This window comes from Paroedura picta, chromosome 2, assembly GCF_049243985.1.
Source record: "Paroedura picta isolate Pp20150507F chromosome 2, Ppicta_v3.0, whole genome shotgun sequence".
Taxonomy (NCBI): Eukaryota; Metazoa; Chordata; class Lepidosauria; order Squamata; family Gekkonidae; genus Paroedura; species Paroedura picta.
The window spans coordinates 153414043-153441190 of NC_135370.1; the positions used below are offsets into that span (position 1 = coordinate 153414043).

At 43.7% G+C, this 27148-nt stretch overlaps 1 protein-coding gene across 6 annotated transcripts in view; it reads right to left on the reverse strand.

Moving 5' to 3' along the window:
- The window catches only part of CEP128 (centrosomal protein 128), a 237187-nt gene that overhangs the window by 199274 nt on the left and 10765 nt on the right, over window positions 1-27148 (reverse strand). For all 6 annotated transcript variants that reach the window (XM_077323396.1, XM_077323398.1, XM_077323395.1 and 3 more), the window contains exons 5-8: window positions 26327-26445; window positions 24520-24611; window positions 21987-22059; window positions 8997-9113 (exon numbers count right to left, since the gene is read on the reverse strand). In XM_077323396.1, coding sequence (XP_077179511.1) covers window positions 8997-9113; window positions 21987-22059; window positions 24520-24611; window positions 26327-26445 — 401 coding nt within the window. The remainder of the gene's footprint in view (window positions 1-8996; window positions 9114-21986; window positions 22060-24519; window positions 24612-26326; window positions 26446-27148) is intronic.

A 27148-nucleotide genomic window follows, 5' to 3' on the forward strand; every position in this document is an offset into this window, starting at 1 on the left:
GAATGGGGAGGACCAGAGATCTTTTCAAGAAAATTGGAGATATGAAGAGAACGTTTCATGCAAAGATGGGTATGATAAGGGACCAAAATGGTAGGGACCTCACAGAAGCAGAAGAGATTAAGCAAAGGTGGCAAAATTATACAGAAGAACTATACAAGAGCGAGCTTAACATCCCTGATGACCACAATGGGGTAGTTACTGACCTGGAGCCAGACATCCTGGAATGTGAAGTCAAATGGGCCTTAGGAAGTCTGAGCAACAATAAAGCTAGTGGTAGTGACAGCATTCCAGTTGAACTATTCAAAATCTTAAAGGACGATGCAGTAAAAGTGCTACACTCAATATGCCAGCAAATTTGGAAAACTCAACAATGGCCACAGGATTGGAAAAGGTCAGTTTACATTCCAATCCCAAAGAAGGGCAATGCCAAAGAATGTTCAAACTACCGCACCATCGCACTAATTTCTCATGCTAGCAAAGTTATGCTCAAAATCCTACAAGCTAGGCTCCAGCAATATGTGGACCGAGAACTTCCAGAAGTACAGGCAGGATTTCGAAGAGGCAGAGGAACTAGAGATCAAATTGCCAACATACGCTGGATCATGGAGAAAGCTAGGGAGTACCAGAAGAACGTCTACTTCTGCTTCATTGACTATGCTAAAGCCTTTGATTGTGTGGAGCACAACAAATTGTGGCAAGTTCTTAAAGAGATGGGAATACCAGAGCATCTTATTTGTCTCTTGAGAAATTTATATGCAGGTCAAGAAGCAACAGTGAGAACTGAACATGGAATCACTGACTGGTTCAAAATTGAGAAAGGAGTTCGGCAAGGCTGTATACTGTCGCCTTGCCTATTTAACTTGTATGCAGAGCACATCATGAGAAATGCGGGATTAGAGGAGTCACAAATTGGGATCAAGATTGCAGGGAGAAATATCAACAACCTCAGATATGCAGATGATACCACTCTAATGGCAGAAAGTGAAGAGGAACTAAAGAGCCTGTTGATGCGGGTGAAGGAGGAGAGTGCCAAAGTTGGCTTGAAACTCAACATCAAGAAAACAAAGATCATGGCATCCGGCCCTCTCAATTCCTGGCAAATAGAAGGGGAAGAAATGGAGATAGTGACAGATTTTATTTTCCTGGGCTCCAAGATCACTGCAGATGGGGACTGCAGCAAAGAAATTAAAAGACGCTTGCTCCTGGGGAGGAAAGCTATGGCAAATCTAGACAGCATCCTAAAAAGCAGAGACATCACCCTGCCAACAAAAGTGCGCTTAGTCAAGGCTATGGTCTTCCCAGTTGCAATGTATGGCTGCGAAAGTTGGACCATAAGGAAGGCCGAGCGTCAAAGAATTGAGGCTTTTGAACTCTGGTGCTGGAGAAGACTCTTGCGAGTCCCTTGGACTGCAAGGCGAACAAACCAGTCAGTCCTAGAGGAGATCAGCCCTGACTGCTCTTTAGAAGGCCAGATCCTGAAGATGAAACTCAAATATTTTGGCCACCTCATGAGAAGGAAGGACTCCCTGGAGAAGAGCCTAATGCTGGGAGAGATCGAGGGCAAAAGAAGAAGGGGACGACAGAGAATGAGGTGGATGGATGGAGTCACTGAAGCAGTAGGTGCAAACTTAAATGGACTCCGGGGAATGGTAGAGGACAGGAAGGCCTGGAGGATCATTGTCCATGGGGTCGCGATGGGTCGGACACGACTTCGCACATAACAACAACAACAAAACATCAGAATGCAGTCCTTGGGTCTACAATGCACAGTACATATGCTCACTGCTCTGGTTTTTTGGAGGTGTAGGAGGGTATGTTAATAGGGTATTGTCTCCTTACAATTAACACCCACTGCGGAAAGTTCAACTTATACTATAGGTCAGTGGTCCCCAACCTTTTTATCACCGGGGACCACTCAACGCCTTTTACTGAGGCCTGGTGGGGGGAGTAGTTTACTCCTCTACTCTCAACCACTGCCCTAGCGCTCTCTGATCGCTATGGTAATGTTTAAACATCCCTTCAAAATAAGATACAGACACGCCACAACAATGAAGTGTGTTGTAAAGGGCTGGGGGGGATGAAGTAAAGGGCTGGGGGGGGGGAGAAGGCGTCCCTTGGGGCCCACCTCCAATTAGTCGAAGGACCACATGTGGTCCACGACCCACAGGTTGGGGATCGCTACTATAGGTCATCAACAAAGGACTGATCAGACAACAAATCTGCGGGTCAGGGGAGGGGAGCTATTTTAAAACAGGTTTCAATACCAACATGCTTGCTGACTCAGGATGAGCATGAAATGGCTACCACATTAGTATATCCAGCCAAGATTCTGCAGTTACCAGTATGGTGTAGTAGTTAGGGCCACACCCAGTCCAACAAAGAAAACCAGGGCGAGGGGGAGACGGTGCTTGTAGGGAAAGAATCTTTAATATTTGTGAAACCCAAAGATTGATGCAGAACACATTGGGAATTTCACAAATCTTAAAGTGTCTTTCCATACTAGCATCCTTTATTCCCTCCCCCCCCCCCCGTATTTTCTTTGCAGTTCAAACTACCACCAGGAACACCTCATCCCCTCAGATATGACATCACCTACTATCAGCAGCTTAGTGTAGCGGTTCACAGTGGCAGCTTCTAATCTGGCATGCCGGGCTTGATTCTGCGCTACCCCACCTGCAACCAGCTGGGTGACCTTGGGCTCCCCACAGCATTGATAAAGCTGTTCTGACCGAGCAGTAATATCAGGGCTCTCTCAGCCTCACCTACCTCACAGGGTGTCTGTTGTGGGGAGAGGAAAGGGAAGGCAAATATAAGCCGCTTTGAGACTCCTTTGGGTAGAGGAAAGTGGCATGTAAGAACCAACACTTCTTTTTCTGACAAGATCTTTCGGCTGGGGAGGGAGCCATGTACAAGCTCCTTGGAGAGAGGGCTGATCCAAAGTGCAATAAATACGGTTAGCATTAGTAGATCTATCTGTTATTAGCCTCAGATTGACATGTCAGCATCCTCTTTAAGAACTGGCTCTATGTCCCTTTGCTAGTGCAGAAAAGCTAGACCCAGGAAAGGTGGAAGAATAGGAAACGGGCGTCTTGTTATTAAGACATTGTTAACCCACAGGCTTGGTAATCAATATGCCACCTCAGCTGATCAAAGAAGCACAAAGGGGTATTTAGGCCATTAAGCAGCAATAACATGAAATAAAAAAAGCAATCTCTCACCTCACTGGTATTTCAAATATGCCATGCCATTTTATTTTTCAGCTACAGTAAAAATAAATAGTCCGTAACTGTATTGGTTTTAATAAAAGCAAGTACGCGACAGAGCAAACAACGAGAAATTCAAGACCAGGGTAAAACTGACTCTCCCATACATCAGCTTTGCAAATAAGCCCAGAAAAACGTTGTTGATCCATAAACCTATGTCGGAGCTCTATGGCCTTAAAAAAAACAAATGTGTGATATTTCCTGGCCTGACCACAGGAGGCACTGTGCTGGAGTCAGCCAAGGGAGCCGGGCAAAGGGATGATTTTGCAGGCTAGCAGGCCAGCCCAGTTCACAGTGGGCAGGTAGGTCTCCTTTGACCTCAAAGATGCCTAGATAGCCGCGAAAGCAATTTGGCTAAATACAGGAAGCAACACGCTCCAATACCAATTTCTCCATGTCGTAGAGGAAGTTTTGGAAGTGCTGACCTCACTGTAAGCTGCTGTTCATTTCCACCCAGAATACAGTTTCTGCTTTTAAGAGGACGCTTTGGAGAAAGGGGGAGGAGGGGGGAATGGTTATGTTTCATGTGAAACATCAATGATGAAAAGATAACGAGGAGCTGGCCACTGACAAAATCAGCCAAACAATGGCAGCTACCAAAAGTGTGTCTCGCTCTTGACCGTCTCCCACCTGGACTGCAGAACCTGGCTCAACAATGTTAGGGAAACTGCACTTTCCGAATGACACAGTAAAAACAGACCTCTCCTTCCATCCATCCCGTGTTGAAAAAAGGAGGACTCATGCTGGCAGCCTCCTAATGAACAATGGCTGGGATCCACACACACACCCCCCCACACACACACACAGCTTGTGCTTTTTTCTTCAAACACGAGCCCCCACACCACTTTAGAGACCAAAGGCTCTTTCAAAAACAGCTTGTCATATGAGCATGGAGTGCTACACTTCAAAGAAGAAGAAAACACAGAGGGAAATGCCACAGGCCATATCCAAGCCCTCAGCTATGCCCAAAGAAGCTTTTGGGATCCCAGCCCAGGTTTATGAGGAAGCGCTGAAGAAAGAAGGAAGCTGATGTGGACAACTACAAGTCCCCCCCCCCCCCAAAAAAATTAATTATGTCTCAGTGGGAGCCAGAATGACACCTGGATTGTGGCTCGTTTTCAGGGCGACCACTTTCCTCAGCAGCTTCCACCACTTATTTACAATCATGGAGCAATTACTTCATGATGTGTCCTTACATGGTGTTTTATAACTTTTAACTATCAATCAGACTGTTGGTTCTAGCAGTAAATGGAGGATCCCATGTAGCAGCTCTCTATGTGTTTTATGGGTCCCATGAAATGGTCAGATTGACACATAAAATGTCATGAAAAGACACATCTTAACACAGCCCGCAGCGCCGCGGACTAAATAAAGCCATAAGGGCTTAGTGGGAGGAGTTAGGGTGGGCTCTGTCTGGGATGAGGAAGGGTACCGATTGGCCCCTTTCTCTGGACAGACCATTGGCTGGGCCAATCGGCAGGCGCAAAGCGCCTGCCGATTGGCCCGGCCGATTCCCACCCTGCCGACAAGGGAGCAACTTCGAGCCGCGCGGAGCGCAGTTGCTCCCTTGCCGGTGGCCTGACGCGTCAGGAGGCGCAAAGCGCCTCCGACGCGTCAGGCCGCCGGCAAGGGAGCCCCGCCAGCCACACTGCGCGCGACTGCCGGGGGCTCCCTTACCTAGCGCCCACTGTATTTTTATTACAGCAGGCTTGATTACTAGTTATGAAATAATTCCTCTGTGATTGTAAACAAGTGTTGGGAGCCACTGGGGAAAGTGGCCACCTTGAAAACGAGTGACAATCTGGACCTTGCTGTGCCGCTCATTGTGATGTGATAAAAGATTGGTTGAAGTTGTTGCCGCCCCATCAGCTTCCCTCTGTCTTCAGTGCTGCCTGCGGCTGACGGGTGTTCTGGTTCTGCTTCAGGTTTACAAGGAAAGCAGGATCCATCCTGTCCAGTGTTCAAAATTTGAACTAGTTTGTTGTATGTAATAATTTTGTCTACAGAAAAGAAAGCAGCCCTTTATTATTGAAGTGTCATAAAGGGTATAGCCACTGAAGGTTTTTTTTAATCAAATGTTAATGACTGAGGCTTTCTCCCCAAAGAGTCAGCTCTGCGATCTAAATAAACTCTGCTATTATAAGAGAAAGTGATAATGATGTGGAGGGTTGAATTAAGTTTAGATAAGAGTCACGGTAATTACAATGTCATTGCAGAGCATCAAGAACAACTATATTCATTGGTATAGTTCTAATTAAAAGAACAGGGACATGGAAAAACAAATATGAAGGTCTATGGCAGATCTATAGGCATTCTTAAAGTGCTTTCTCCTTGACACATGCATATATTTATGATTTTGTTTAACTGTCAACTGTCAATCCAGGAAATCAAAGGCCTATTTTATCCCAGGCGACCTGATGGAAAGCAGAAGATCGTTAAAGTCACAGAAGAACAAGCCTTTCTCAGAAAGTAGCAGCATGGTTTCACAAGAAAACCTCATTTTGCCAACCTTCGTGTAGACCAATAGCATAGTTTTAAAACTCCCCAAAAGCTCATTCTTAACAAATTAAGTGAGCAGATTCTCTTGTGAATCAGCAACTGACTAAGAACAGGAGAGGAGAAATGAGGGAGGGAGAAATGAAAGGCAGTAAACACTGAAGATCCATGGAGCCCACACTGGAACTATGGTTACTGGAGTGGGCGCTGAAGACTCCAAACTGAGTCAACACAGACACACTGTGAAGACTTTCAAGAGGACAGAAGGGCTGCAAATATCAGGTGAGACTTTTAAAATGTACAAAGTGGAACACATAGGGACCAAAAATCCTAATCCCACAGCTGTAAATATGGTCTCAACTGGACAGAGAACCTTGGTACAGACCTTCAGGCTGACATGTAACTTGCTAAAAAAATGCCACTTTAAGCAGAAAAGTATACAGGGCTGGATTCCAAACCAAATTCTCCACTAACAGAAGGGAAGGTGTAATTCCCTCCATTCTCTCTTCCTGCTGCAGACCACTGATTTGCTCTCCAGACCAGTCCTAAGGGTCTCCTGTCCCCCAGAACCAGCATTTCAGGAAGTTCAGTGGGCTGCAGTGAAGAGTGAGAAGCAGGAAATTTCTCTTTCACTGATGGGAATACCTTCATGGGAGGGGGGTGTCAGAGAAACACCAGGAGATGCACAAAGGTACCATGATGACAGGGGGCGGGGGATTCAGCTGCCTCTCAGCAACATTGAATTTGTGGCAAAGATCTGTGCCATTCTGAGATTCAGGGACAACTGGAAACTGTGAGAAGGCTCACTATTTTCTCGTGCCACTGGAGCCGTCAGCACTGTAGTAGATAAACTTACCAAGGCTCCAGGAAGGGTACTTTGTACACATACAAATGAAGAGGTCTTATACTGAGCCGAACTCTCAGTGTATTGTCCGCTCAGACTCTCGGCAGCTCTCCAAGGTCCCTCTCAGGTTAAAGTCTTTCTCATTACCTGATCCTTTTAGCTAGAGGTGCCAGGGATCGAGCTTGGCTCCTTCTGCATGCAAAGTAGATGTTCTACTCCTGAGTCAGAGTTTAGCTAGGGCAGATCAAACACTGACAAGTTCATATCCTCAGTGGATACTCCCATTCTGGAAGAGTTAGATGTACTGTTTCTCTCCTTTTTGCCAAGGTTTACAAAAATGGCACCAGAACATAAACAGTCCAAATCGCAAACCCAGAAAATATCGTAAGGATCTGAACAATACCAACATTCCAAAATAAAACGTATGCCAAAAAAAATCCATACACTTAACTATAAGTATTCCTAAAATGGCATAAATAAAACTATATAAAATCCATAACAAGTGTCACTAAAGAGGGGGGAAATTGCAGGTTTCCTTAAGACTTGGAAATGTGGGCAAATGAATTTGCTCAGCCATACTGAAGTCCAAGAATGGCAAAATACTGACACCTAGTGGCCATATGAAGACATGCATCCTCCTTAAAATATACCAATGTCAAATATTTAAGATGAACTGGAAATTTTTTTTTAATCTGGCATCATTTAATTCATATGGAAGTAAATGAACACTTTATCAAAATGTCCTGTGAACCCAGATTACACAATAGCATCTTTACTACAAAAGTAACCTGTCAAATATCTTTTGTTCCATGAATTCCATGAATCATAGAATCATAGAGGTAGAAGGGACCTCCAGGGTCATCTAGTCCAAGCCCCCACACAATTCAGGAACTCACAACTACCTGCCTACCCACAATGATCCCATTTCATGCCAAAATGATTCCCCCAACAACACCAAAATTCTCCAGAGGGAAGGGAAGTAGGATTCAACTCACAGGCAGATTTGCCCAGATACTGCAGTGGGAAAGATATTTCACCAATGGATATTTTTGTTCTGGGGCAACACATGGTGCATCATGAATCCATGGAGGGAGGGGGAGGAGGAGAGAGAGCTTTCCCCCCTGATCTAGCTGATTCAAAAGTTTTGACAAGGAAAAAAATTCTAGTGCAGGCAATATTAGAGGCAGTGCCACATTAAGAAAGTGTAATTATGAAACATTTGTAATGAACTGAGTCAATAAAAAGACAATAGTGAATTATTACTCTTTAAAGATGCAGAAGTATTCACATGGAGGCTGTTAGGCAATACCTACGTAACCGTCCATTAAGGAAAATAGAAAGCATCCCCCCTCCCAATTGTCCAACAATCTGAAAATTTATTAAGCAGAGTTTAGATACCGTTGTCTGCTCTAAGCTGAAGCAGACATATGCTTTTACCACCATTCCATGCAATGCAGAGACAGCAGGAGAATTCAAATCTTGGACCCCAGAGCGCATTAATTTAAAAAGCTAACGATTACCTTCACCCATACTCGTATGCGTGTGTTATCTTTTTTCAAGAGAGACCTCTAAGTGAGAGCCATTCTTCCAAAAAAGTGTCAATCCAAATTAATCCTTGCCAGTTTATGCCGCACCATATAATCTGTATAATCTGCAATCACTTTTTTTTTGAAGTCCCATAGGTCGCCACATGTATTAAACGCAACAAAATATGAAATTAAACTTTTCATATACTCTGTGAGAGGCCACAGTAAAAGTAGAGACAGCAAGCCAAATAATAGCGGTAGCACTTAAATCAAATCTTGACGTCTGAGGCGAGTATTTGGTCTCCCCGGTTCCCCAAGTATTAGGGCGGAGCAAATTTGCTGTCTGTCTTTTATGCGCTTCGTGTATTCTGGGAAGAGAGGGTGAAAGGGGCCTTAATTTCCTTTTCTAACGTGAACAATAGCACAGTTGGCCTCCAAAGCATAAGTCTTGTGCACTGCCAGATGCCTCTGACTTCAAGCACAGCTGATTATAACTGCAGTGAGAAACCAGCTACTTATTTTATCAGAGCTAGGCTTTGGGATACCACTATTCACAAAGTGAAAGAAAACTCCTCCTTTAGTTGTTTTGAGTTTTGGTGCAATAGGGTTTTTTTTAAGCAGTTGTCTTTGGGAAAAAAACAACCCCCCCCCCCCCAAAGCATGTTCTTCTGGGATGTCGAGATTTCCCACCTCAGGAACGAGATTCCCTTTTACGTGCAACCGCCTTGACACTTCACTGGAGAACCAGGAACAAAATGGCATTTGCAAAAAAGGCAGTCGCTATTTACACAAGTAGCTCATGTCAGATAGTTGACAAGCCCCCAGCCTTCCCTCCCAGGACCACGGGAAAGCTGCTTCTTGGCATACCTCCTGCAGATGCACCGACATGTGGCCCAGCTGATCCTGGCGTCTTTCGACCAGCTGCCTTTCTGCATGGATCTCCCGTTCAATTGCCTGAAGCCTTCTTTCGACGCGATCAGACACCTTCCGAAACAAGAAGAAAAAGGGAAATCCAGAGAACTGAGTTCTGATTAAATGTTATCATTAAAAGACCGTGAGGTGGGTGGGACATCACTCCAGTTTTCTTACACACACAAAAAGAAAAGAAATTCCACATCAAAACGAAGTGTCTTGTTTGCAAAGACTCCACCAGAACTCTCACAAAATGGGACAGCTTGATTCCTATTCAAAATACTTCCTGGATAATTGGACCTGTCCTGATCAGGGAAGATTTATTTCATGGCAATTGATCTATGCCTAAGCAGTGACAGGATGGGTTTCACTTGGGAAGCCGAAAAGCTAATACCATGTGGTTGAGAGCCAGCTTGGTGTGGTGGTTAGGAGTGCAGACTTCTAATCTGGCAACTAACAACAACGCATTCCTTGCCGTGATGAGGGGGCGAGCTAGCCTTTTGCAGAGGCATGACGATGGGTCTAATCTGGCGACCCGGGTTTAATTCCACGCTCCCCCACATGCAGCCAGCTGGGTGACTTTGGGCTCCCCACGGCACTGATAAAACTGTTCTGACCGAGCAGTGATATCAGGGCTCTCTCAGCCTCACCCACCTCACAGGGTGTCTGTTGTGGGGAGAGGGAAGGGAAGGCCACTGTAAGCCCCTTTGAGACTCCTTTGGGTAGAGAAAAGTGGCATATAAGAACCAACTCTTCTTCTTCTTCCAACAGTTATGTGGGCTCTGATTACTTTAAGGTTGCTCACAGGCTCTGCAGGGCTGCTTTTGAAGACTGCTAAGAAGATCCTTGTGGTTCAAAATCCAGCAGCAAAACTGCTGGTAAGCAGGAGTTACAACAATCACCTATCTTTAAAAAACAAAACAAAAATCTACAGTGATTTCTAACAATAATTCAAAGCACTGGTGATTTTCTAAAACTCAGTGCCTTCACACATACGAACCTGGCCCTAATTTCCAGAGGCCCTGCTCTGTGACTTGAAGAAGCATCAGGGTCTGGGCCTCTTCTGTTGTCTCTCTTTGGAACTATTCCAGTCTCTTTGTGTCTTTTCTAGGCAGACACGGTACAAGTGTTCAAAATAAATATGGTCCTATCACAACTGGAAGAATGAGCAGGAATTAATGAAGTCAGTCAGCATCAAGGCAGGATGCGATACTGTGAGTCTGCTGTTGCATAGTCCAAGTGCTGGTGCCAAGACTCAGCTACCTTATTAACCTCCTAAGAAAATGCAGACTTTAGAACCTGTAGGTTTGAATGAAACCATTATGGAATTCTAGCATGGAATGGAGTGGTGTAGCGGAAAATGGTGGCAGACTCTGATCTGGGGAACATGGTTGTTCTTATTCCTTACTCCTCCACATGAAGCCTGCTGGGTAACCTTAGGCCAGTCACGGCTCTCTCAGAACCCTCTCAGCTCCACCTCCCTTACAAGTTACCTGTTGGGGGGGGAAGGGGAGGAAATGTGATCATGAGCCACCTTGAAACTACTTTTGGTGGAGAAAAGCAGGATATAAAAACCTCCTCCTCCTCCTCCTCTTCAACATGTCCCCCCCCCCCCCAGTAATTAACAGAAGTGATGGAGTAAGGGGTGGAATAATATTTTCTTAATTATTGTTCTGTAAAGAGAAGCTTGGTGTACCAGACTGTTTCGTAACAGAAGGCCCAGAAACTTGTTCTTGACTGTATTTTGAAATGTTACCAAGGCTGATATGTTCTGTTCTCAAGGTCGGATGCAACTGTTTATATTAACAAGAGAACTTTTGTAACCTTTTGCCAGTGACTTAGCATAATGGCAATGGGTGGTCCTGTGGGATGTGCAAGAGGGTGGAGACCCCAGGTTATCCAAAAAGCATCATCTTTCCCTGCCTTCAATGGAATATTATAAAGTCTCCTGCAATCCTTTTTTGTGCACACAGACTCTTTTGGGACCAACTCTCCTGTATCATTTTGTTCTTCTGCAGTTGAATAAAATTATAAAAGGTTTTCCAGTCTAGTGGTCACTATTTGGGTACTGCACACTAGGCAAACGATCCCAATATGCCCAGACGAGGCCCTGGGCCATCAGAAGCAAAACAAGCTAGGCAGTACAGACAACTTAAATTCAGAGTGCCACAAACACTCTGCTCACAAAACAGACCTTTACCACCATCCTTCTCTCTGCAGCCCCAATTGTGCACACACACACCTGAAACCGAGGGCACCCATAGGGACAGTGTTGGAAGAAAGGAAAGAGATTGAGTGAGAAGAGGGAATTGATGAGAACCACCTTGCAGGAATGGAAGTACCCTTTGGCTGGTGCAACCCAATGGCTGTTGATACCCAAACAGGCAGTCTCCTAATTAGTTGGAGGGGAGGGGAATTAGTTTTAAAAGAACTCTTGAATTAAACCAAGCAGTTGTTCAACCAGAAAGGCTTTTATTCAAAGAATAAAAATGCACACACAAACACACACAGAGACATAACTAAGGAAAGGAACAGAAAGGGGAAAATTATTTCAGAGAATGGCTATAATTACTTGTCTTAAAGAAAGAGGTCCACAAAGAAAGCAGCAAAACAACCAGCATTTCACAGAGAGAAGACTCAATGGATTGGGGGTATGGATCCAAGGACGGACAAAGACTGCTGGGGACAGACAGCCTTCTGATGAAGGGCAAAACGTGCCCTCTGACAAGTATGACACGTTTGCCAGAAAAATAATAACTCAAATGGCTTCCCAAAGCTGTACAAAAAAGGGTAGGAGCAGCTTGATGGGTTTTCCTAGGTTAGGCTATAGGCGTGAAAGGGGCTTGAGGACCCTGCAAGTACAGGGCAAGAAAGCCAATAGGTTTGGTGAACAGAATTAGAAGCGGATTAAGTAGCGCTCCTTTGGGTACACATCTCTATGGGGACATGGAAGGAACAGTCAGCCCCTCTTACCTTCCAGAAATACTTCTCCAGGCTTGTATCTGACTGGCATCCATTTTGTGTAATTTGGGGCCAGGCAGTAGCTTGCACTTATGATTTTTGAGATACATTTTAGGAAGGGCATTGATGGCTTTTTAGCTATAAACTGCTACTGGGCAAGAAGAGGCTAACAGTGGATCCCTCTTCTTCTGCAGGTGGTTGTCTACCACCTTCCAGAGAATGAGGAGGTCATGTTGTACTCTATTGTTTAAGTCCCAATGTTTCACCTTCAAATATTAATTCATGTAAGCACGTTTTTTCTTCATTTTGATGATTTGCTTTGAGCACCTTCTTAGTCTCAAAGAAGCAAAGAGATGCATAAAACAAACTCGTCAGAATTCAACATTCAGGGACTGGGTTTCTTTTAAGCTAGAATATCCAAAGCCCCGGTCATCACACTATTGACTCAATCCACTTATGGAATTTTACACACATGCAGTTGTTGCAGATTCAGCCGGTTATCTCCATCCACCCTACAATATTCACCTAGACCTCACTGGAACAGCTGGATTCATCTTTTTGATAAGAACATGATGGGCCGCTAGCCACCCACAAGTGAGACTGAACTGGGGCTAAATAGTTATGAGTCAATCCGATCTTTGTGAAACCACACTTTCATGCCCATAAACCATCGCTAGGACTCTCTCGTGTCATTTAAAGTTACACAGAAAGCCAAACTGTTAAGAGTTTCTCGTTTCGAGCAATAAAACTACGACAGAATAAACCAGGGAGTGCTCTAATATGATCAGAAGAATTCTTTGCTGTATTTTTTCTCCTCCGCTTTATAGAAAGCGCACTCCTTCTCTTACTTTAAGTACTTGCAGACACTACCCTCTAGTGGTCAGCTTCATTTAAAAATATTAGACAAGCATTCAGCTCTTTCGAATTGCGTTTGTACATATACACATTTATACGGAGCTATACCTTCACTCCCTCTACAGTAGTACATTATTGGCAAGTCCATTCCGATCAAAGAATGCTAATATTTGATGAAAAATATGTTCAAATGCAGTACGTTAGTACTGTAGTACCATCTCTAAGGCCTGGTAGAAACTAATAAAGTCTTCCAATTTTGGTTAACAGTGGAACGCTTAATAAATGTCATCTTCCTTCATTTCGGACATAAGGTTTTTTTCATAAATACATTCTACCTAAGGATTCAGTCAACTTTGCATATACAATTTATGATTACTCAAAAGTTCACAACGAAGAGTCCATATTTTGTCTTTGGCCAGGTAATATATACAACAAAAACAGATTTCAGATTCTTCCAGATCCCAAATGCCATAGTTTCACTTAATCATTTCATTTCTTAACTGCTATTCCCAGGCCAGGCTAGCTCATGGCGGTTTACAATAAAACCCCAATAAAACGCAATACAATAACAATCACCTGGCAGCATAAAATCCTACTAAGCCCTTTCTCAACACACAAGCCCAGCATGGACCAAAGTGGCCCACCCCTCTGCCCACTGCCTACAGGCCTTGGGAAGTACTCCTCTGGCCCTAGATGTTCTGGGAGCTCATTCCATCAGTCGAGGCCAGACACATCTCCTGTGGGCCGGGGACCACCAATATCCTTAATAACCACAACCTCAAAATTAGTAGTTGGGCATTCCAATTACATGTGCTCATAATCTGCATGTACATCTTAAGCAGCTATCGCTGGAATTCCAGAGTTGCAACCTTCTACCCCTATTGACTTCAATAGATTTAGAAGGCTGTAATTCAGCTTACAATTGGACAGATTTATCTACTGTAGCCAACCTCTGAAGAGCAAGATACCATTATCTAAGAAGCTGGAGGAAACACAACATCATGGGAAACATTAAAGTACTTAGAAGCGGAGGAGAAGAATATGGCCAGCGTGAGTTTTGTGTCTAGTTCACTTCGTGATCACATGCAGAGCTCAACGATGCTAGCGCAGCAAGCTATGGTGAAACAAGTGGGTGGGCTCTAATCTTCTACAACAGGGTTAGTCAAACTGTGGCCCTCCAGACGTCCATGGGCTACAATTCCCATGAGCCCCTGCCAGCAAATATATATCACAGATGTGGGATGATACCCTCCCATTAAGATTTTTGCTTTTCCTTTTGAAAGAGAATTCACATTTATTCAAGGACATCAGTGATGCACCTGCCCTTGACTGTGCTCAGTTTGGTGTTAGAACGGACAATGGGATTTTAACAGGAAATTCTGTTTTCAACTAGATCAGGGGTAGTCAAACTGCAACCCTCCAGATGTCCATGGACTACAATTCCCAGGAGCCCCTGCCAGCGAATGCATTCGCTGGCAGGGGCTCCTGGGAATTGTAGTCCATGGACATCTGGAGGGTCGCAGTTTGACTACCCCTGAACTAGATAAAGGCATTGTGCCATAGGTGATCCTGCTGAATCTTTCCGCTATATTTGACAGAGTGTGTCCTGATACTGTAAAAACAGACGGAGTGGCTTATGTGGGTGAAACAAATGGCTCTAAGATAGTTTAAGATAATACCTGCGAAATCAGGAATTGAAGCCAGGATATAAAATGGCTTTGTTAGCATTAGTTTAGCATTATGAACGAACATGGTACCTTAACTTAATATCGATGGGTTTCTCACTGATGTTCTGAGCCTGCCCCAATTACAGAGACACCTGGCAAGAATAATATAAAATGCAACACAAAAATTGCCTCTTGCTGACCTCCCCACACTCAGGTCCAGGTTTACCTGCTACAGACTCATCTTTCTAATCCTCACATTCCATTCCATTCAAGTTCTTTCCATGCCTAACAAGGAGCAGGGAGAAGCCATACCAATGGAACCTGGGCTTTCTTCATAGCCTGCTATGACAGCAACAAAACAGTTAATAGGAGCATCCTCTTTATACTCATACCACAAAGATAAATGCGGGAGGGGGGAGTTGGGTGGAGAGAAGCTAAATTGGTGAGGCAAGATAGATGGAGAGCAAACTGGGAGGGGGGGGGAGAAACAGCAAAGGCACCCAAATTAGGATCTACCCAGGCAAGCCAAGATTGAGTAATCACCTGTAAACTGTACCTTGATTTCGGAAGCAAACCACAGGGATGGCTTTCTTGCACCTGAACCCAACCCACTGATTCCAAAGGAGAATGCCACCACTCCAAACTCTGTTTACCAGGATGCTTGTGTGGATTAAGAATCAGAACTAAATCGATCACTGACGAGGTTCAGGCAGTACCTATCAATCTTGAAACCGCTCTATAAGTTCCACTTTATGTGGAATATTTCCTACAAGAAGAGTGCAAATCGCATTGTTGAGGAAGCCCTCCTCTTACTTTACCTTTTGGGGAAAAAAGGTAAAAGGTGTCAAGGAACGGATGATTCATCGACAATTACTGAAGGTTAATTTCCAATTTATAAGAGCCAAATTACTTTTCAAACAACACTGGATGAAAGGCTGGCAAGCCTTTTCTCAAAAGAAAAACAACAACCAGTCATTACAAGTACTTAAAAAACGGTAAGCTAGAGTCAAGGATAGTTAAAAGCCTAAGCAGCTGTAACAAAACAACAGGACTTGTATAAACTGAAACTGCAGTCCATAGTGTACAATCAATGGGGATTTCATTCAGGGAACTAAGAACAGGAAGATCCCAAAATGGCCCCCAAGTTTGAAAACATGAGGGAGGGATTATATTTTAAATACATTTGAAGACCCGCACATGTAGCCAATAGTCTACCCGTAAAAGGAAAGTTCTCCTTTTCACGTGGCCTGTGTACTCAGCCGTTGGACACCAATTCCTGGCTTATCCTGCTTGGACAAGAGCTGAGTCTTTTAAGGCATTTCACATCGCACACTGGTAGGATTCAGAAAATTTCTACAAGCACACAGAACCACTTCCAAGTTCACCAGGAATGTTGTATTTTCTTGAAATCTCAGCTCCTTATAAGAAAGTTTCAGGGGGTAGCCATGTTGGTCTGCAGCAGAACAGTTAAGAGTTGAGTTGAGTAGCACTTTAGAAACCAGCAATATTTAGGGGGTATAATAATATATAATAATTATTATATATTATATAATAATATAATATTATAATATATAATTAATACTGACAGAGCGGTTTCTCACAAAAAACACAAATGTGGCCATATGGAAAAGAACACAAATCCTTACAGACCGTCATAAACATACAATTGTCCAACTATTGTGCATTATTAACCCAACACCTCAATCATCTCAAAGCAACTCCCGATTGGGCCACACCACATACAGGCCCTGCCCACCCAGGACTTTGGCCCAATCGGGAGGCACAAGGCCCTCTCACCCAGGGGCTTTCCCTAAGGGAACCGTGGGGGTGGGGAGAGGGAAGCTTCCACTCCCCCCAAGCCGCAGAGGGCCTCCCCAGCCCTATGGTAAGCCTGGGGGGATAGGGTGGGGAAGGCCCTTTGCAGCCTCGCAGAGGCCATGGAGGGCCTTTCCCAGCCCTATGGTCAGTACAGGGGGTGGGGAGGGAGAAGCCTCCACTCCCCCCAGGGCTGGAAAGGCACTTCCCAGCCGTTCAGTAGCTTGGGGGGGAGGGATGGCTGTGCTCCCCCCTGGCACAGCCTTCCCCACTTTCTCTCTCTCCTCTCTCTTTCCTTTCGAGAGCCAGTTTGGTGTAGTGGTTAGGAGTGCAGACTTCTAATCTGGCATGCCAGGTTCGAATCTGTGCTCCCCCACATGCAACCAGCTGGGTGACTTTGGGCTCGCCACAGCACTGATAAAACTGTTCTGACCGAGCAGTGATATCAGAGCTCTCTCAGCCTCACCTACCCCACAGGGTGTCTGTTGTGAGGAGAGGAATGGGAAGGCGACTGTAAGCCGCTTTGAGCCTCCTTCAGGTAGGGGAAAGCGGCATATAAGAACCAACTCTTTTTCCTCTTTTACCTCTTCCTGCATCTCTCCTCCTATGTCTCTGTCTTTCTCTTTCTCACTCTCTTTCTATCTCTCTCACCGATTATGCATAGGCCAGAATGCCCACAACGGCGGCAACAGGGCTTCGGTGAAAATCTCTGATGATGCTTGACATTGGCACCATTTGAGGCCTGGCCCAAACCAGGCCTTTGGAAGACCTGCGTTAATGAAACACAGATTCTTCTGCGGGCCTGGGAGCACCACAGGCACAGGGGAAGGCTAGGTTGTACTAGCCCTGTGCATAATCAGAGAAACCGGGCTTTCAATCCCAGCTCCTCTCTTGAGCTATGGCATCCCTGCAGGGACGCTTCTCACCCCTGCCAGCGCTGTGGCTCCACAGAGCTGACAGGGGCATCCCCCTACCCGCAGCATGGTGGGAGAACAGCATGCTGCTCCCCACCATTGTGCAATGGAGGCCCCACGCCCTCAATCCCCCTCGCCGCCGCCACTTCGGAGCACTCCTGGCGTTTCTGGCCCCGTGTTGCATGCACGGGGCCGTTGCACCGGGGTATCCAGCGTGCGCCAGGGAAGCTCATCCCCCATGCATATGTGGGGGACAGCAGGGGATAATGGGTCTATCACTCTTTTGCTTTTCCTTTATCTCCCTCTTTCTTCCCCTCTCTTCCTTTACTTTCTCTCTTTCATTCACTCTGACCTTTCTCCCTCTGTTACTTAGTTTCTTCCCTTCTACCTATACTCCTAGCTCCCCCCTCTTTTCTTTCTTCCTCTTTCCCTCTTTCTTTCTTAATCACTCTCTTCCTTTCTACTTCTCTCTCTCCTTGCTATTTCTACCTGTCTCCCCATGCTAGCACCCCTTGTATAAGCTACAATGGGCTTCAATTCTAGTTTTTTCATGAAATATAATGGGTATATTCACAGATCAAGACTTAGTCATATTTACTGTTCCATTCACTGTTCTAATTCTCATTTTCCAGAATCAGATACAGAGGGAAGGTATCACATATAACCAACCGTTCCGCAAGCTAATTTTATGACAATAGTATTCTATAATACTGATTTGTATCCTTTAACTCTCACATTAAGACTAAAAATTGGGATCACAGTATAAACTGTAATTTTCAAATGTCACGGATGATTTCACACTGGATCGCTTTATCCTAATTCACCATATAAGCATTATTTTTCCAATAGGAAATGACAGATTAATGATTAATACATTCTTATATCATTCCCCATTACACTCTTATTCTAAAGTTGCCAGGTTCTGATAAGTATTTTATCTCTTCTGTTTCAGAAATTTCTTACTTGAAGAACTGGTAAAAAGGGACACAACATTTTTTATTAATACCACTGTGTAAACCATAGGTTATTTTTAACATCATGAACAAATATGCTTACTTACCATATAACAACAACCACAAACCATCAAGTCAGAAGGAACTCAAGTCAACCCTTCATGGAGATTTCAAAACATGGGACTTTTCAAAACCCTTATCCTTGATCCAGAAACTACAGCTGGCACAGAACGCCGCAGCCAGGATTCTCACTAATACACCATGGAGATCCCACATCCGGCCTATACTCCAACAACTCGGCTGGCTCCCAGTTGAATTCCAGATTAAGCTTACGGTTACACAGTCTGGGCCCAGTGTATCTGAGAGACCGCCTCCCTGCCTATACCCCCAAAAAGAGCCTTTACATTCTGCCACCTCCAACTGGCTGCGGATCCCTGGCCCCAGAGAAGCACGTCAGACCTCAACAAGGGCCAGAGCCTTCTCAGTCCTGGCCTCCACCAGGTGGAACGAACTCCCTGAAGAGATCAGGGCCCTGTCCAAACTCTCACAATTTTGCAGGGCCTGCAAAAGGGAGCTCCACCAAGCATTTGCTTGAGGCCGACTAGCCCAAAAACACCCACTGCCCCCTCAGACACCCCCTTCCATGACAAAAGAATCTGGCCAACCCAAAGTGTGCCAATGGTCCTGTTCCTGTTAAATATTGTTCTGGTTGACATGTTATGATTGTTATATTTTTATTTATTATATATTGTCATAAATATTGTTGCAATGTTCTATGTCATCATGTTATATGCATACGATGTTATACGTAAACGGGCCGAGCTGTATGGAAGAGTGGTATATAAATCTTAAATAAATAAACATACCATAGAACTACCTATCTCTTCTGTATCCATACAAAGCAAATCTTATGTTGAGTGTATTAATTAATTGTATCACTTCATGACTATTCAGTTAAACCTGACTGCCTCTCAGCAATATCACACAGACTGATATTTCATATCCCATAATCACCATTATGTAGACAAAAATTACAGGAAGTCATGTGCATTTATTAGAAGGAGGCAGTCTTTTTTAATGAGGAACAACTGCCATCAACTAGTAAGCAGGTTTTCAAAGGTAAATTTAAAAAATTAATGTTGGTTTCTCTAGCTCCATTGAGTAAATTGAGATTTCTGACAATGTATTTTTGTAACTGAATGAACAGTGGAACTGGCTCAAATTTATCAGGTGGAATAGGAATTGGAATAGGGGTAATCATGAATTCCACAAAAACTGGATCCCAGTCTTAATATTCCTGAGTTTGGCACTGAGAAATGTGCCTGAGAAATGTGCCAATGTCCTACCAAATGAGCCAGAGTTTCATTTATTTGTTTTTATCCCACATCCTCCAAAGATCTCATGAGAGGCAATGAAATTACCACAGGGCCATTTTTGCTACAACAGACTAACATGCACATTCCAGTAGAATTCTTAATCCATGGCATGAAGAGACTATATTAATGCCACCACAATTTTTGAAGACAAAGAACAGTTCTTAACTATGTACATTCATCATTAATATTAATTTTAAAATGTAAAAATACAGCTCACCAAGTACAAGTTGCTCTTCTGGCACACGTTCATAGGACCTCCACAGACTTAATTAAGAATAATTAATTGCCGCAAATCAACAAGTACAAACAAACAAAATGCATGCCACAAACTGTCTTTGTTCTTGTACTCTGGCAACTACAGATTAGATTTAATTACTACACTGAAAGTGCTCACTAACATGCTAACATTATATGGCATTGTGTCATAATTGGAAGAAACAATGAAGACAGAGTTTGAAGAAGCAGCCTTCATTTCTGCATGTTCCTAGCTTTCTGAACATTGCTGAAAATGAAAGACACGCTTAGCTGCAAGAATATTGTATAAACATGGAGGTAGGGACCATGCAGGATTTTGAAGTTTACTTTCTAGATGAGATAGGGTTGCCATTAAGCCAGTTTCCAAGATCACATTTTGAGCTTGCCGTATTTAAAGAGAATATAGGGAGGAAAATCCCCCAAATCAGCACTGTCCACCCACTCATTTTCTGCAACAGAAACCAGATATTTATTTTTGAATTTATGCCCCGCCTCTCTTGACAGCTCCCTTGAGACGGCCACACAGAATAAAACAGAAAAAACAGTATAACCCATAAAATCTCATTAAAAAATTGATAACACTAATCCCAATATCAAAAAAGATGGTAGTGCAAATCAACAATATTCCCCCAAACCAATTCAGCCAATCCCAACTAAGGACCAATACTACGATCATAATGATATAACTCTGGGTAGATCTTCCGCATATGGTATGGAATGCAGGACCCTCCATTTGTAACTCTGGTCAAACCCCCCCTTGGCCTCAACCAAACATCTGGTGAAAGAGCTCCATCTTACAGGTCCTGCAGAATCAAGATAGCTCCATCAGGGCCCTTAGCTCTTCCAGGAACTCATTCCACCAGGTTGGGGCCAGGGCCAAAAAGGTCCTGGTCCTGGTTGTGGCCAGGCGGATATCCCAGGGGCCTGGGACAACTAGCAGATTCATACCCACAGAGCATAGAGCCCTGCAGGGGGCATAAGCAGATAAACGGCCCTTCAGATAGGTGGCACCAAGGCCGCGTATAGCCTTGAAGGTCAAAACCGAAACCTTGAACTGGATCCGGAACCAGCCCAGTAACCAGTGTAGCTGTCTCAACACAGCTGAATATGGGTCCTCCAATAAGCCCTAGTGAGGATCCTGACAGCCGCACTCTGTACCAGCTGCAATTTCCGGAAGCAAGAAAATGTGAGGATATGGTGGTTGACAGGGGGAGGAAAAGTGGAAATGGTTTGGGAAAGGCAAAACAGGTTCCCAACAAATCATTGCAGGTCCCCCAAAATACAGCTGAGCCCAGTACACGTGGCACTGAGCGTCTTCCCCTGAGGAATAGCTGCCAGGTTGAAGGAAGCAAGAAAAGCTGGATACAGGGACAGATAAAGAAAGCTGATAGGCGGGAAGGAGAAAAGGAAGCAGGAAAAGGGGAAAGGCCATAGATGTTTTCAGGTAAAGAGGAAATAGCAGGAGACGAGAAAATCAGATGCCCCTTGCAAATCCAAACAGGTCTCCCTTGTATAATTTTAATAGAACAAGCAAAGTAAAAATTGTTGGGAGACTTCTGAAAAACTGTTCAGTCAAAACCAATTTGGTCCTATATGATTCTTTATGTGAATGCTTTCTTATTAATATCTAATGTAATAATGGGTGGCTGGTTTATTAGGATTACATGTTTTTCGTAGTTAATTTTATCTGTTCCTCAGCCTTTTTTGTTCACTATTAAGCATGTTTGTTGTAGGTTTATTTTTCTGCTTTTTTTGATGGAGGAGCACATGAACCAGCAGAGGATTACTTTTGAATTTACAGCAGACAGAACCCCAAGGGCCCAGTAATGACCGGGAACAGTCCTGATGGTTTGTTTAGCTTCAGTTGAGTTTTAAAGGGCATCTTTAAAAAAAATGCACCATCAGACCACTCTTTTGAACAATTTGCTAGCACACTTTATGAGAGTTACTATATTGGTACTGAATGGTCAAAACAAGTAGATTTTCACATCAAGACTGATAGCAGCCAAAAACTCAAGACCTCAATGTAATTCTAAGGGTTCTTTCCCATACTATTATTAGTAATATCGCTAGCAAAAAGTATGCCAAATGAAGGGACAGCTCCCCTACATCCCAATTAAGCAAAACTGATTTTTGTTGTTGCACTTACCGTTTCCTTTCTTTGGGAATCACCAAGTCTCTCTGTCAGCTCCTCCAGCACCCTTTTTGTCTCTGCTTCAGTTCTTGGAGTAAGAACAGTTTTATTAAACAATCATAGCCACTATTCACTATAATATAATGTTTGAACACAGCTTTTCTGATTAAGACAGTAACGTTACAGCAACATGTCATTTTTTAACGAGACAAGCACTGACTTGGTCAACTCTGGCAGCTCCTGATGTTTATTCGCACAACAAATAGTAATTAAAACCCAACTGATGAAGCTGTAATGCCTTAAGTGGCACTTCAGAATCCTGTAAAGATGCTACCATGCATGATAGAACAATGGGATGAGTTGGCAAGTGGGGTATCACAAAACCAGATCATGACTACATGTGTCGGTGCTGTATGTGTATGGCCCTGCATTTAAATCTGATTGGCCAGTTGTAAACATTAGACCTACACATTCTGTCCTATACATGTGTCAGCCACCATTCAAAGTCCAGTACGTAAATAGGGAGTATTTTGGATGGTCCCCCCTCACTCACCATGCATAGGCTCTCCCCATAAGGAGTAATATTCCCAGAGGATTATGAAGCAGTTTTAAAAACTGAGTTTTATACATTTTGTCCTCTAGGTTTTAGTAGGTATATTGTGTTTGGAGGTACTTAGGAGCTCATGATAACCAACACTGACCATAATCACACACTTTCTTCGCTTTGTTCCTAGCAGGCCCTTATTTGAACGTGATGTCCAACACAAGAACATCAGGCAAGGGCAGGATGGGCATGATTCCACATCCCCATCACAAACAGGTTCTGCTCACAGAACAGTGACCATTTTCAAAGGGTATATATCGGACATTCTTTCCGAGTCCTGCAGAACCTATGGACTAACAAAAAAATGAAACCCTGCCCTGCCATTTATAGATGACAGTAAACACAGTTGTTCTTCAGATGATCCCTATCATTATATCATCTCCCATGGTAAACCGACTCTGCTTCCCACCTACTGCCTTTGGCTCAACACTTAAAACTAAATCACTGCAGAGTTAGATTAATGGAGAAAGCTTTCTCCAGTTTGGGCTCCTCCTTCACCCATCTCAATCAGAACCAGAGCCACCACTAGACAGGTTCCAGTTATTAGAAGTTCTGGTTTACTTCAAGTTGACTATGTAAGTGTGAAAGGGCTGTCAAGCTCAACCATTTTGGCTTTCACTCCTTCCCTTCATTCTGAGTTTCCATCTCCCTATAGATGACGTTGCATGTCAGACCATGTGTCTTTGGACAGTCTTAACAGTCTACTGCAGCCTTATTCAACCTTTTGACTGTGGAGGAAACCCTAAAATAAATTTTCAGACTTTGAGGACCCCAGGAAGTGATGTCAGCTGGCCACGCCTCCCTGCCACACCCCTTGGAAGTAACATCACCATGCACAACTTTCATTCCCTCACCCAACCTTTACTATCATGGCAACTTTGCTTCAAATAGGCTGGAATGAAGAGTAGGAGCTGAGAAGGCAGCCCAGATCCCCATACCATGCTACAACCAACTCCACCACTTTGATTTTTACATCCATGGCTGACTCACCAAGCCATCTAGGCAGAGGCAGCCCATTCCTTAGCTTGTGACCAAGTCCATTAAGGTAGGAGGGGAAAGGCTGCAGACCCCCTTTCCAGAGCTCCCATGGAACCCTGGTTGGGAACCTTTGGTCTATAGGCTTAAATGGGGCTGCAATCATTTCGGCAAGGAATTTTATTTCGCAGGATAAAGTACTTCAGCTTCTAAAACAATTTCATTCCAAAATAAATCCAATAAAGCAGGAAGCACAGATAATTAGTATGCATTGTACAGCAAAGTAAAATACAGCAGGACAGGCTAGAGAGGGAAAAAACAAAGCAATCCAAGAACTACCCACTGCTGAACAACCGCCTTCCTCCTTGCACTGAGGGATGGGTCAGTGTCCATCCCACTTTTGAATAAGCTTATGAAGTTCATTCCCCCAAAGTTCCAAACCTACTTAAGACTAGACCATGGAGCATAGTGGTGTTCATGTCTACATTTTGAATTTCAGGCTAAAAGAATATCCCAGTGACTGAACAAATGACAGCTTGGTTGGGAGACTTATTCTCCAATTCCTGCCACAATCCCGTTCACCAATAATTGTCCCAATGACAGATCTGTGGCTTTTTAGACCCAACTTCTTCCATTTAGAGATTGGACAAATTGGCTCCTTGGCACCCCCCAGGAAAAAGCAAGATGAAGATCTCAAGTCATGCATCAAACTAAAAATTCACCCTGCTCCCTTTAGCATGGCTGGGGATCCAATTATCCATACTACGAACTAAACCTGCACTATTTAGTCCCCCCCTTTCATAACTATCCCCATATAAGAAAAATACTGCACATGAAACAGCCTCAAATGAGACTCCAGGTAAATATTCTTTTACACCAAGAAGCACTGCCTACTGCTATCCCGAACATTGTTTTTCAAGCAACCCTACCTACCACAGCCTCCCACGACAACATGTTCCCTGCTCATACCGATTTCTTCGTGAAAACTCTCTGCCGAGATCGTCCTCCAGACGAATTTGTTCACTGCTAAGATCTCTGAGCGACTGGTGCAAAGAGTGTAACTGTAATGTGAACAGATACAGGCTCAAAGTCGGTGTTTTACACACAACCATTCTCTTCAGTAACATCTCGCATACAACCTTTTTCACTCGACATAATTGTACAATGTTTCAAAGCTAACCAGACAAGAGTGGCAAGAGTGTGTGCGCCAGGGTCCTCATAGTCAGCACATTTCAAAATCAGTGGAAATCATGAAATACAGTTCTCCTGCTGCTCTTCTTTCTAAACTCCACTTTCACAACTTTTGTAGCTCTGCCGATTTTTCTACTGCTCTTTTTTATCTTGAGAATGCTGTGCCATCTGAAGTTCGATCCCCTCCATCATGTATCCGGAGGGGGGGGGGGGAAACTAGTCTTGCTTTTGAGTAAATACTGTATCAGTTTGTAAACCTATGCACAAGAATCAAGTATTTTTGTGCAGTTCTAGGTATTTTAGGCTTCTCATAATTTTTTTAAATGGCTGGATCTGAACTATCACCAGCAGAGCATGTAGATCTTTGCTGCCTTCTACCCCTTTCTTCAATCTCTACACCTTTCAAGAAGTTGTTCTCAAAAGAACTGTAGGGAATGTACAGTAGGTTGAAATCATCTCCTACTCAACAGTTAGACAAAACAGAGGAATCTCCAATTCCACTTAGATTCCCTCAACACACACTGTTGAATGGAATTCTAATTGTGAAGTGTAGCTTTAATTGTTTTTAATATTTTAATGTTAATTAATTTATATTATTGTTATTCCTACTGATACACAACACCCTGAGCCAGTATGGAAAGGTGGTATATAAATTAAATTAATAATAATAATCAGCTCTCGAACTGTTCCCAAGAGTCGCCTAACCCCACATGAAGCTGCATTAAAGCATCCACTGGTTGATTGAAGCCAGTATTGTCCACTCAGATTGGCAGTGACCTTTCTGGGTCTCAAGAGAGAGTTATTTCACATCACCTACTACATGATTTTTTTAAATTATTGATACTGGGGACTGAACCTAAATCCTTCTGCAATGCAAAACAGATGCTGATCCACTAAGTCATGGCCCCTTTACGGTAAGCCAGCTGGCGGGCAGAGAGGAGAAAAATCTGCAGGAATGAGAAAGCAAGAAGGGTTATGTCCAACCCAACAGTAGCCATTCAAGAGGGTTTCTGAGATGGACATGACTTGCTGCTTATGGCAGATATCAATTCATTAAGTTCTCTTTATTTAATGAACAAGAACTCATCCTAAAAGCTCTAAGGGAATTTCTCGACTATGGGATTTGCTGACTGCTTATAACATCACACAAAATACACAGGGAGATTAATGTGTTTTACAGGATCAAGAGTGGAAGGCCAACACTCGCACCAACAAGAAGTCAGTTTAATTCTTCAAGATCAAGATTAAAAATAGCATTTTGCGCTAAACTAGTGCTAACAATTGCAGCAAGATTTAAAATCCTATTGGTGTTTTCTCTGGTTCACCTCAAACAAGCGCAGGAAGACTACTTTTACAACTGAATTTGTTGTAAGGTTTTTAACAATTCATACTAAAGACAAGCATATTGCTTCTTGACACAATTTAGTCTGGCTATATGTTCTTCCACCTAACACAATATCAAGAAGTTGTCATGAAGAGAGTATGTCGCCAAAAGGCACCCCGGACTCTTTATGAAACTATTTCTATTAGAGGGAAAGATGGATAGAGAAGAGTCACAAATGTATCTTCTGTCAAGAATTAATACCTGTTCTACATTAGCAGCTTGGTCAACAAACCGGACAGCAGACCTCGATCTCCGACGTTGTGTGCCCAATGCCTCACTATAATCCCTGAGAGGAGAGGTAGGCTGGAATTGACGAGTTTCTTCACGGGATAAGGACAGAAAAGTAGATCAGCATGACTTTCCCTTGAGCAATTTGCTTATATACATTTAGTCAAATACTAAGGTAACCTTTTCAATCTTAAAAGGATCAGGTTAGTGGTCACAGAATTGGGGATGGCCCATATGAAATCCGAATAGCAAACAAGAACTTTAATCAAAGCATCGGGAACAAAGCAGTATGAATATATATGCAAGGGAAAGTGAGCCCTGCCCCGTTCCCCAATCCATGAGATTTCCCTACCATGCAAGTGGGCCTGGCAAAGTGACCATCATGTGTCCATGGTCAATCTCTGCTGGTTTTCCAGGGTTGGAGGTGGGATCCTTCACTCCACCCCGCCCTTTCTGGTTTGTCCTTAGTTATGCCTGCTCAAGGTGAGTGATATCACTGTATTCTCCTTTGAAATGTTAAACAACCCTTGTAGCGGCTAGCAGTAGAAGGCCAGCTGGGGAGATAACCCAGCCTAGCTGGCACCAGTATTCGCACCTCTTGAGTTCAAATGCTTTCTCTTGAGAACCTTGTTTCCCGCCTAGATCTTAGGGGGCTCACCCCAAGCCCATATATACACCTGTAGGTGCTTTGTTCAAATTGCCTTTGTCAATCTCCCTGCTGTGATGCTCTACTACCAAGATATGCGCCTGTAAGTTTTCTTATAATAAACCAACATGGATCAAGTACCAAATGTC